The sequence below is a fragment of the Geotrypetes seraphini genome, chromosome 7 (genome assembly GCF_902459505.1).
Source record: "Geotrypetes seraphini chromosome 7, aGeoSer1.1, whole genome shotgun sequence".
Taxonomy (NCBI): Eukaryota; Metazoa; Chordata; class Amphibia; order Gymnophiona; family Dermophiidae; genus Geotrypetes; species Geotrypetes seraphini.
Window position 1 is genome coordinate 54,741,632 of NC_047090.1, and position 12,298 is coordinate 54,753,929.

Below are 12,298 nucleotides of genomic sequence, written 5' to 3' on the forward strand. Positions count from 1 at the left end.
ACCCCCAGCCAGTCAGGTTTTCAAGATATCCCTAATGAATATGCATGAGAGAGATTTGCATACCTGTCTCTTCCATTATATGCAAATCTCTCTCATGCATATTTATTAGGGATATCTTGAAAACCTGACTGGCTGGGGGTCCCCCAGGACAGGTTTGGGAACCACTGCTCTATAGTGTCGGATCAGCTTCCTATTTTGGGTAATAGAAAGTTCCCACCGGGTCAGGACAACAAGGCATTTCGTAGATGCACTCATTGTGGGTATACCATCTTGGTGGATTTTTTGGACCCCGATCATGCTTCGATACACTTACCAGTGATTCAGGAGAGCACTGTCCCGGGATGGGGGATAGATTTGCTTACTGTCAATTGAAGTATTACATTTTATCTCTAGATCAGAGAAGTTTAAACTCTGGACTCGAGAGTGAAGTTTCTACTTTTTTTTCCAGGCTTTTCAGGGGGAGCGGGTTACTATATCCAAAGCACACAAACTGCTTCATACTTTGCTGTCTCCCAGAGATTACGGGATCTAAAGGTTAGAGGGACTCGGGGGAAGTCTTGGATTCCTGGGATATTAGGGCCATTTTTCAGGAGCGTTAGTATAGAGTGCTATATAGAGCCTACTTTACATAGTCCCAGCTTTACAAAGCAAGTCACATTTCTACTGTACAGTGTGTCAAATGTAATGAGGGACATAATTTTTATCATTCTTTCTGGTAGTGCCCTCCTGTCAGGTGTTTTTGGGTCAAGATTGCAGACTTAACCTGCTACATCAGCCCCTTGGGGTTCAACCTCAGCTCTTTTTGCTGGATAGGACACACTCCTTGGCCCATTTGGGAAAAGGACAGAAATTTTGTGTGTGAAAGGTTCTTCTTGCTGGTAGATGTTGCAGCATTGGGTTTCTCCCAAAGCCCCCACATATTGGGAGTGCTACTCTCTGTTCCTTTGGAGGGGTTAGGTTGGGTAGATGTAGGGGTTGCTATGGGGAAGGGGGGGTTCTTTTTCCATTTCTGGTATCCAGGGGAATCAGAAATAATCCCCGGATACCAGAGTTGAAGGGGGAGTTGTAGTTGGTTGCTTTTGAAGAGGGGGAGTTGAGTGTATGATGTTTGCTTCCAGGGTGACTGGTATTCTTTCTTTTTTTTGTGGTCCTTATTTCTTTTTTCCTCCTTTGCATGTCATAATGTTTGCAGTGTTTATGACCATGTATTAGCCACAATGTGTGGGTGCCTTAATTGTTTCCTTTGTTCATGTGAGGGGGGGAGGGGGGAGGACTACAACTTGGAATGACCTGTTGGTTTTTTGCATCTTGGTGTTTATATTCTTGGGTTGTGGTCATCAATAAAATTGTTGCAACATAGAGCCCTCTTCATCCCAGTCCTCCTCAGACTGGATGTCCCCATCTTGCACTCTTTGGGGGGGGGAACCCCAGCACCAGCTGCAAACATCATATTAATAAATGCAGGGGGAAACCTCTGTCCAGACATTCAGACAGCTCCTGCAGACTCTCGCAAGCTTCTTTCTGGGGTTTTGCAACCGCAGCACGATGCACTTCACCAGGGACACTCTTGCGCTGCGCCCCAGCTTGAACCTGGACTTTATTCCTAGCCCTCACACCATATGGGCATTAACACCCCCCAAGAGACTAAAGGAGGCTAAGCCAGCAGCTCCCACCCCCTTTAATGTGCCGCACGACAAAGCTTTTAGAACCCAATCAGCCCAGGGGAACTACACTGGAGTTCAAAAACTAGCAATTTGGGGATTTTAAAGGTGGGGGGCCCCCGATTAACTCCAGAACAAAAAAAAACTGGTTTTAAAAAAACACCCCTGATTTTGTTTGAGAGGCTGTCAGCCTGTTACTCACTGTGCATAACTGTGTGCTGGGAGCTGAAGTGCTGAAGCTGCAGACAGATTACAGGAAGAACTTTTGCCTCAAGAAGCCTGGAAACCAAACTGCTTGTCTCTTCAAACTATCTCTCATGCCCAATGAATTGCCGGGCAAACTTAATCCCCCACAGTGTTCTCCCCAGAAAATTTTTCCATCCGGGTGGCATTAAAAAGTAGCCGGGCGGGACGGGGAAATTTGGTGCTGGGGAAAATTAAATGTGCACTATTTTTATTAGTTAATTATTATTAATTATTTTCCAATGCTCAGGTATCAGGTATTGCTGGCTGTTTTCTTTTAGCCTTTTGATCACAATTTAGGGGCAGTGTAAAAAGGTGGTTACAGCGCAAGTAGTGAATTATGTGCTGAACAAAGCAGCATTATCAACATCAGATGTTGATAATGTTGCTTTGTTCAGCATGTTATTCAGTGTGGAGAGGTCTGGGAAGTGGGGGTGGGTCAGTCGGCCCTAAAATTTGCAATTTTTTCCATATTGGCTGGCAGGCTCTACCCCCTAACTCCTGCAAATATTGAGGGAGAAGTGTAAAATGGGATGTATACTAGCTGGTCCAGGTAATTGGTTGCTCTTTAGCTTGTCAAATTGCCTCATTACATCTTCCAGGTTTTCAGAGATTTGTTTCAGTATGACTCATCACTTAATACAACAGGCTGAAAAGCTTTACCCTGGGGGATAGGAGATTCGTTTTTCCAACTCTACATTTCACTCCTTATACTTTCTTTGCACATCCACCTCAAATAACTTTTCCTTTCCCATAGCACTCTCCTACACATCCTCCTTAGATGTAACCCATCCACCAACTCACATCCTGCTGCGTACCTGTACACACTAGCACCTTTTTTTTGGCCCTAATACATACCTAACCCATCTCAAAAAACTCTACTATACTGCTGCTCCAGAAACCCAATGTATAAATAAGAACAGCCATATTAGGTCAAACCAATGGCCCATTTAGCCTAATATACTTTTTCCAACAGTGGCCAATCCAGGTCACAAGTACCTGGCAGAAACCCAAATAGCAGCAACATTCTATTCTACCAATCCCAGGGCAAGCAGTGGCTTCCCTCAGATCTGCCTCTATAGCAGACTATGGACTTTTCCTCCAGGAACTTGTCCAAACCTTTTCTAAATCCATCTACGTTAACCGCTGTTATCACATCCTCTGGCAATGAATTCCAGAGCTTAACTATTCTTTGAGTAAAAAAATATATTTCCTCTTATTTGTTTAAAAAGTATTTGCATCCATGTCCCTTCCTCTTCCACCCTCCTGCAATCTAGCATCCATGTCCCCACCACTCCTCCATGTAGGTCTGTCCTCTCTATCGACACCCCCCCCCCCACCAATGAAAGGTGACATACCTGCAGGCCTCCCAAGGCAGCAGTAACAGTAGTGGCCAGCCAACAGAGGCAGTGCTGTGAAATGGCTGCTTGCAGCTGCCCGGGCCTTCCTTCTGCCACTTACCTATCTACAAGAAGTGATGCAGCAGAGGAAAGGCCCTGGTGGGGCTGGTTGCAAACAGCCTGGCCATAGCGCTGCCTCTGCCAGCTGACCACTGCTACTTCTTTAGGAGACTCACAGGTATGTCGGCTCTCAAGAGGGGGGGGTTAGTTGGTCAGGGCAGAACAGAAGGTCTGTGCAGAATTCTATGCGAATGGGGAATTCTGTGCAAATTCTGCACTGTGCAGTTGCACAGAATTCTACTAGGACTATTCTTTGAACCTTTTCTAATTACACTATATCTTTATTGAGATAGGACAACCAGAACCAAACGCAATACTCAAGGTGAGGTCACACCATACAGCACTACAGAGACCTTATAATATTTTCTGTTTTATTTGCCATCCCTTTCCTTATAACTACTAGAATCCTAGCTGCCCCATTTCACAAACTAACTCACATACATCTAAATACCCTCTATTCATACTCCTGCTACAGATTCCCATATCCAAGTTCCATACATACTCTCATACCCTTTCCCTCTCTAAATCATTGAAAACAGAACAGTCTTCACTCTATAACAAGCAATATGGTACTATAAGGGCCCCATCTTAATTTTATCTCTAGATGCCCATTTAATTATAGCAATTATAGCAGTAAAAACTCATTTCCTAGTAACTAGAAAACTCAGCATATGCAAAGCAGTCAACATTGACAGGACTCCACAAACAAAACTTTAAAAAACTAAAAAGAAACACCACATTCAGTATGGTACAAAATTAAATCATTCCTGCACATTTTTTTGTGAGTTCAAGTTGGCAATCCAAACCTAAAAAATGGGCTCTTGACAGTTTGTTCAACCCATGCTAGCATAATGAACACAAACACATTAATTACTTAAAAGATCGTGCGATTAACAAGTTGATTTTAACCATTAAGGCAATTAAGTGAGGGGAAGAGACGATGCAGGTGCCTTGAAGAAGCGGAATGACAGTGAACCGAGAAGACTAGGCCTCAATTCAGTAAAGAGAGGAGGGTCGGGATACTCACAAACTTAAGAGACCACCTTCTCAAGTTCATCGCTCCCAGGGTCGCTGAAAAATGCACCTGTGGATGGTCCACCGACTTGGAAGGCACATTTACGGTTTAACTTATTTTCTCTACTAGGAGCCAGGGACGAGTCTCGGGAAAGACGATGCGATTCCATCCTCCCCTGTTGAAGTGGTCTTGCTCAGAGCGTCAACTTAATCCAGCACGGGACGCACAAGTCACTAACCAACATCCATAATCTTCAAGGCCCCTGATAGCTTCAAAAAACAACGATATCCAAATGTTCCCGCCACACGGGCCACGCCCAACATCCGAATGGGGAGAAACCAGCCTTCTCCAGAAACCATACATGGAACGCAGATTCCCCCCCAAACCCCCCCACACACACAAAAAAAAGCAACAGAAAAAAACAATCTGTGTTCCAAAACTCTCTCTAAATTTTCCAGCATGACGCTCTGTGATTGGTCAATAAATTAGGTGGTGGCTGGTAGAAAAGGTACATGGTTGAAAGTTAACAAACAATCTAAGTGTTGGCTCTTCCTTTGATCAGTGCAATGAAGCTGAGGAGCCGTGGTATCAAAACACAAAATATTTATTTTGAGTCTTAGTGAAGTTTGAGATCAGTCAGGTTGATTCGCGACCTTCTGAGATGACAGCCAGGCGCTCACCTAAATTAGTCAGATGGAGCACCCAGCTACAATGTGCTAGGGAGAACACTGCCCCACTTGATCTCACACATGCAGACAGGATGGAGGAAAGCAGTTGGCCCCAGTCCTGGATAAACCACCAAGGAGCAACTCAGCCTGTGTTCAAGCCCACTGCAGATGAAACCCAGGGTGAGCCTTGCTCCCAAGACTTTTGTACTTTTTGTCCCTTAGCTCCTGGACTGTTAATGCTGACATTGCTGTGAACAAGGCTGCCCTGTGAACTTCTAAAAGCTAAGTTACTCAGCATTTCATATTCTGTTCTTTTAACTGGTTTTCAGCATTATATCTGCTTAATTTCTCTTCTCATCCCTGTTTCTTACTAAAAAAAAAAAAAGCACAAAAAAATAAACCCTTCCCTTTCCTCTGTTAAATCTTATTTCCTCTTCCTCTTCATAGGAAAAAGGGTAAGACTTTGTTAACTCTAATTAAATCCTGGTGCCTGTGGCTCAGGGTGACTAAAGTAGGGAAAATCCTGTTATAAATCCTGTGTTTTAGGGTAGCACTGATAGAACCTGCATTTTTGTTTAAAATACTGTGTTTTAGGTGGTATAGAGCCTATATTTCTGTCTTACTAGTATTCAGCCATTGTTTTCTGCTGATTAGGTGGAGAAGGGAGGGGCTCTGTTTTACTTCTAAGGTTAATTGCATTATCTTTGGGACATTGCTGTGAACAAGGCTGCCCTGTGAACTTCTAAAAGCTAAGTTACTCAGCATTTCATATTCTGCTCTTTTAACTGGTTTTCAGCATTATATCTGCTTAATTTCTCTTCTCCTCCCTGTTTCTTACTAAAAAAAAATATTAAAAAACACAAAAAAATAAACCCTTCTCTTTCCTCTGTTAAATCTTATTTCCTCTGTTAAATCTTATTTCCTCTTTCCCTTTCCCTTCATAGGAATAAGGGTAAGACTTATAGTCCCACCAACCCCAGGGACCACTATTCATATATAGAGACCCATATAATCAGGACTACTCAAATCTAGTCACTTCACAACCAATCAAGATGACCTTTATTCTATGCAATCACTGTGGTGCTTTAATTCCAAGACATACTATTTGGAGGCTTAAGGCTTGCCCCATCTGTCTTCAACTTGCCAGTATTAAGGAGGAGCTCGGCAAACTTAAACAGGAATTGAATACAATTAAAGCAGCTTCCATCACTCCACAAAATCATACCAACTTACCACCTCTACCTCAAAGAATAAAACAGCCCAGGAATAAATGGGTCACAGTAGGCTCAGGAAGACTGCGACATGTAACACAGAAACATCCACCTTCACTACTAATATTACCTCTACAGAATTCCTTCGCTCCACTAGTGCACTGCGATACTCAGGAAAACAGAAGGGAGGTGGGACTGGAACCAATGAAGGTAACTCAAGAGAACAAGCGCACCCTAAATACAAATAAAAAAGCCAAAAACAGAAAACTATTACTGTTGGGGGATTCCATCTTCAGAGGCATTAACCTTGGAACACAGGGCGAGGAGACCAAAATAGTGAAATGTCTTCCAGGATCCTCAGCTACCAGGAATTCCAAGCAAATACTGACTATAATTAAGGAAGAAACTAAGGATTTTAACACTGATGTTGTTATCCATCTGGGAACAAATGACCTGGCCAACAACTCCACACTTGCAGCACAGAAAGCTTTTCGGGAGCTTGGTGAGGGCGTGAAACCTTTTGTAAAGACTTTAGCTTTTTCTGAATTACTGCCTGCATATGGAAAGGGAGAGCAAAGAGTGAAAAACACAGAGGACTTTAATAGATGGCTCAGAGCCTGGTGTCATCAAGAAGGCTTCAGGTACATAGGAGGATGGGGAAATACATGGAAGGACAAGAAGCTATATTGCACTGATGGGCTACATATTACTACAGCAGGAAAAAGAAACTTTGCAGAGAAATTTAGACAATATTTTTCTAGGCATTTAAACTAGAAGGTGGGGGTGGTGTATGTACGAAGGACAATTATAGAGACCACCCCCGGCAAAAGAAAAGATGTGATAGTAGTAAAGGCTGCAACATAAGCAATATCAGTAACTTATTTCTTAGTATTGCAACGGAAAGTGAAACGACACAAAAATCCATACGAAAAAGGAGATTATCGCTGAAAAATAGCTGGAAAGCGATGACCACAAATGCTCGCAACAAAGCAACAAAGTTCATGATCTGCAAGCCCTGATATTAGAGGCAGATCTAGATATTGTTGTAATAAGAGATCAATCAAATGTTAATAAACTTGAAACTTGATATTGTTGCTATCACAGAGACATGGTTCAGTGAATCACATGGATGGGATGCAAACATACCGGGATATAATCTTTTTAGGAAGGACAGAGATGGTCATAAAGGTGGAGGAGTAGCTCTCTATGTAAAGATCAATATCCAAGCGACCGAAATGCAAGGGACCTGGGGAGAGGAAGAAGCGATATGGATTGCTCTGAAAAGAGAAGATGGAACTTCTATCTACGTGGATGTAGTCTACAGACCTCCGACTCAATCGCAGCAAATTGATAAGGATCTGATTGTGGATATCCAAAAGTTTGGAAGGAAAGAGGAGGTTCTGCTGTTGGGAGATTTCAACCTGCCGGATGCGGACTGGAATGTTCCGTCTGCGGAATCGGAAAGAAGTAGGGAGATTGTGGATGCCTTTCAAGAGGCTCTGCTCAGACAAATGGTGACGGAACCCACAAGGAAAAAAGCGATATTGGATCTGGTCCTCACAAATGGAGAGAGTATCTCTAATGTTCGAGTGGGTGCTCACTTGGGTAGTAGCGATCATCAAACGGTTTGATTTGATATAACGGCTAAAGTGGAGAGCGGCCGCACGATACTTAAAGTCCTAGATTTCAAACGTACGGACTTTAATGCAATGGGAAAGTACCTGAAGAAAGAGCTGTTAGGATGGGAGGACATAAGAGAAGTGGAAAGACAGTGGTCTAAGCTGAAAGGAGCGATAAAAATGGCTACGGACCTTTATGTGAAGAAAATCAATAAAAACAAGAGAAAAAGGAAGCCGATATGGTTCTCCAACCTAGTGGCTGAAAAAATAAAGGCGAAAGAGTTGGCGTTCATGAAATATAAAAAAAACCCAAGAAGAGGAGAGCAGAAAGGACTACAGGGTGAAACTGAAAGAAGCCAAGAGAGAGATACATTTGGCGAAGGCAAAGGCGGAAGAACAAATGGCTAAAAATGTAAAAAAGGGAGATAAAATTTTTTTCTGATATATTAGTGAAAGGAGGAAGATAAAAAATGGAATTGCTAGGCTAAAAGATGCTGGGAACAAATATGTGGAGAGTGATGAGGAGAAAGCAAATGTGCTAAACAAATACTTCTGTTCTGTGTTCACAGAAGAAAATCCTGGAGAATGACCGAGATTGTCTGGCAAAGTTACACGAGAAAATGGAGTAGATTCTGCGCCGTTCACGGAGGAAGGTGTTTATGAGCAACTTGAAAAACTGAAGGTGGACAAAGCGATGGGACCAGACGGGATCCATCCCAGGATACTAAGGGAGCTCAGAGAGGTTCTGGCGAGTCCTATTAAAGACTTGTTCAACAAATCTCTGGAGACGAAAGTGATTCCTGGGGATTGGAGGAGAGCGGATGTGGTCCCTATTCATAAAAGTGGTCACAGGGATGAAGCAGGAAACTACAGGCCGGTGAGCCTCACTTCAGTTGTTGGAAAAATAATGGAAGTGTTGCTGAAAGAAAGGATAGTGTACTTCCTTGAATCTAATGGGTTACAGGATCCGAGGCAACATGGCTTTACAAAAGGTAAATCATGCCAAGCGAACCTGATTGAATTTTTTGATTGGGTGACCAGAGAGCTGGATCAAGGACATATGCTAGATGTAATTTACTTGGATTTCAGCAAAGCCTTTGATACAGTTCCTCATAGGAGGCTGTTGAACAAACTTGAAGGGCTGAAGTTAGGACCCAAAGTGGTGAATTGGGTCAGAAACTGGCTGTCGGACAGACGCCAGAGGGTGGTGGTTAATGGAAGTCGCTCGAAGGAAGGAAAGGTGACTAGTGGAGTCCCTCAGGGTTCGGTGCTGGGGCCAATCCTGTTCAATATGTATGTGAGTGACATTGCTGAAGGGTTAGAAGGAAAAGTGTGCCTTTTTGCAGATGATACCAAGATTTGTAACAGAGTAGACACCGAAGAGGGAGTGGAAAATATGAAAAAGGATCTGCAAAAGTTAGAGGAATGGTCTAATGCCTGGCAACTAAAATTCAATGCAAAGAAATGCAGAGTAATGCATTTGGGGATTAATAATAGGAAGGAACCGTATATGCTGGGAGGAGAGAAGCTGATATGCACGGACGGGGAGAGGGACCTTGGGGTTATAGTGTCCAAAGATCTAAAGGCGAAAAAACAGTGTGACAAGGCAGTGGCTGCTGCCAGAAGAATGCTGGGCTGTATAAAGAGAGGTGTAGTCAGTAGAAGGAAGAAGGTGTTGATGCCCCTGTACAGGTCATTGGTGAGGCCCCACTTGGAGTATTGTGTTCAGTTTTGTAGACCATATCTGGCGAAAGACGTAAGAAGACTTGAGGCGGTCCAGAGGAGGGCGACGAAAATGATAGGCTTGCGCCAGAAGATGTACGAGGAGAGACTGGAAGCCCTGAATATGTATACCCTAGAGGAAAGGAGAGACAGGGGAGATATGATTCAGACGTTCAAATACTTGAAGGGTATTAACGTAGAACAAAATCTTTTCCAGAGAAAGGAAAATGGTAAAACCAGAGGACATAATTTGAGGTTGAGGGGTGGTAGATTCAGGGGCAATGTTAGGAAATTCTACTTTACGGAGAGGGTAGTGGATGCCTGGAATGCGCTCCCGAGAGAGGTGGTGGAGAGTAAAACTGTGACTGAGTTCAAAGAAGCTTGGGATGAACACAGAAGATTTAGAATCAGAAAATAATATTACTTATTGAACTAGGCCAGTTACTGGGCAGACTTGCACTGTCTGTGTCTGTGTATGGCCGTTTGGTGGAGGATGGGCAGGGGAGGGCTTCAATGGCTGGGAGGGTGTAGATGGGCTGGAGTAAGTCTTAACAGAGATTTTGGCAGTTGGAACCCAAGCACAGTACCGGGTAAAGCTTTGGATTCTTGCCCAGAAATAGCTAAGAAGAAAAATTAAAAAAAATAAATAAATAAATTTAAATTGAATCAGGTTGGGCAGACTGGATGGACCATTCGGGTCTTTATCTGCCGTCATCTACTATGTTACTATGTTACTATGCAGGCTGTCTAAGTGGGTGCACATCAAAGCAGTCTTGGATGCAAACCTCCAACCTGAGAGTTTGCACTCTCCCACAGCCAGAGATGTCCCAAGACAGGGATCCTCTGCAGCACCAAAAAGCCGCGCAAACAAGTAAGCAAAAAATAATAATAAATTTAAAAGAAACGATATGAGCAGAAAAGGCATGTTTCTACCATCTCTTGTGTAGAGAGCCCACTGAGGAAATGGAGGAGAGCTCTGAGGTTGAGGGTTCAAACCCACACTGCTCCTTGTGACCCTGGGCAGCTCACTCGGTCCCCCATTACTACTACTACTTATCACTTATATAGCGCTGAAAGACATATGCAGCACTGTACATTTAGACATTTATAGACAATCCCTGCTCGGAAGAGCTTACAATCTAACTTGGACAGACAGACATGACATATAGGGTTGGGGTTGCAGAACCCAAGGTGAAAGGAATTAGGACTCGAAAGAACTCTCAAAGAGATGGGATTTTGCTTCAAGCATACGTGCAGCAAGGTAGAAGGGAAGGAGTCTGGAGTTGGCAGTTGAAGAGAAGGGCACAGATAGCAGGGACTTACCAGCTGAGCAAAGCTCATGGGGGATCATAGGTATATTATATAAACTGTGATACTGCAGGGACAGACAGGGAGTACCTGAATAAATCCATGTAAACTGCTCCGAGCTCCCCTGGGAGAACGGTATAGAAAATTAAAATACATAAATGTGAATTTATTTATTTATACTCCACATATCCTACATTTCTGGAGAGGTGTGGGATTTGAACCCACAATCCCAGGATGCTGGGGCTGTAGGTCTAACCACTGCACCACACACTCCCAATGAGGCACTCTACAAGAATTCTCACAAGAAGGGGTCGACTACCCGAAAATTCAGGAATAATAGGCATGTTGTACTAGAACAGTTTGGTACTGCTCTATGAGAGATACTGGGAACACCAATGGCAAAGGAAGGATTTGTCAGCAATGACTTATTTTTCAGGGCCCTAATGTGTGGCTCCTCCACCTCGTCCCTTGGTACAGCTCAAAGAGGCTGCAAGAGTCGCCACCTATCCTTCTATCCCATCTTCTCTAGACCAAGTGCCACTCCTTCCTTGGATCATGTTCGTGTCCTTCGTTCAGGAAAGTCGGGGTCAGTCTTCCACACCCACGCCCTTCCTAAGCTCCCCATACCTGCGTCCCCACCACCACGATCTGCGGCAGCTGGATGATGTCGGCACCGACAGTGTTGAAGACGTCTTGCAGTTTGTTGATGACCGGGATAAGCGCTTCCATGACTCCTACGAGGCCTGCTCCGAGCCTTCCCAAATGAATGGAAAGGAAAGAAGGAAAAACGCAGCTAGCGCCACCTCCTCCGCCACTAATGAGCGACCGCTCTGACGCAGGGGCGCCGCACGACAAAGACACACAGCCTATCGGGAAATGTAGTCAACGGACTCTGCTTCATTAAAAAAAAAACAAAAAAAAAAACCTACAAACCCCGATGTTTGAGCCGTCCGGACTCCCGGACATGTTTTCGAAAAGGGGGACGAGTTCGGGGAAATCCAGACGTCTGGTAACTCTAGTTATACTAACTAGTGTCCCACACCCACCTGCTGTCAGAGGATTATGAAATGATGATTAAAAAACAGTCCATCCTTTGAGCCCTCTTCAGATTCATCTTTTCAGGATAACTAGACACAAAAGCAACCAGACACTCTCTCACCCACATCTTTTACCTGTCTCCCATCTCAACCGTTCCCATTTCTGCCTTTCTCCTGAAGTGGCTACCTAGCATATGTCACAAGTGGCTACCTAGCATATGTCACTAGTGACTCAAATGTCATGAAAACACAATATGTAAGGAGATAAACACTTCCAATAATGATTACTGTGATGTCCTCGAGTATAATAAAATAATATATGAGAACAGCATAAGCTATAAACTCATTCAAAAA

The 12,298-nt window shown here is 43.7% G+C and overlaps 1 protein-coding gene across 1 annotated transcript in view; it reads right to left on the minus strand.

Moving 5' to 3' along the window:
- Window positions 1-11,724, minus strand: part of DNM1L (dynamin 1 like) — a 245,696-nt gene extending 233,972 nt beyond the window's left edge. The window contains exon 1 of the mRNA XM_033953060.1: window positions 11,535-11,724. Coding sequence (XP_033808951.1) covers window positions 11,535-11,636 — 102 coding nt within the window. The 5' untranslated portion in view covers window positions 11,637-11,724. The remainder of the gene's footprint in view (window positions 1-11,534) is intronic.
- Between the last annotated feature and the right edge of the window lie 574 nt (window positions 11,725-12,298).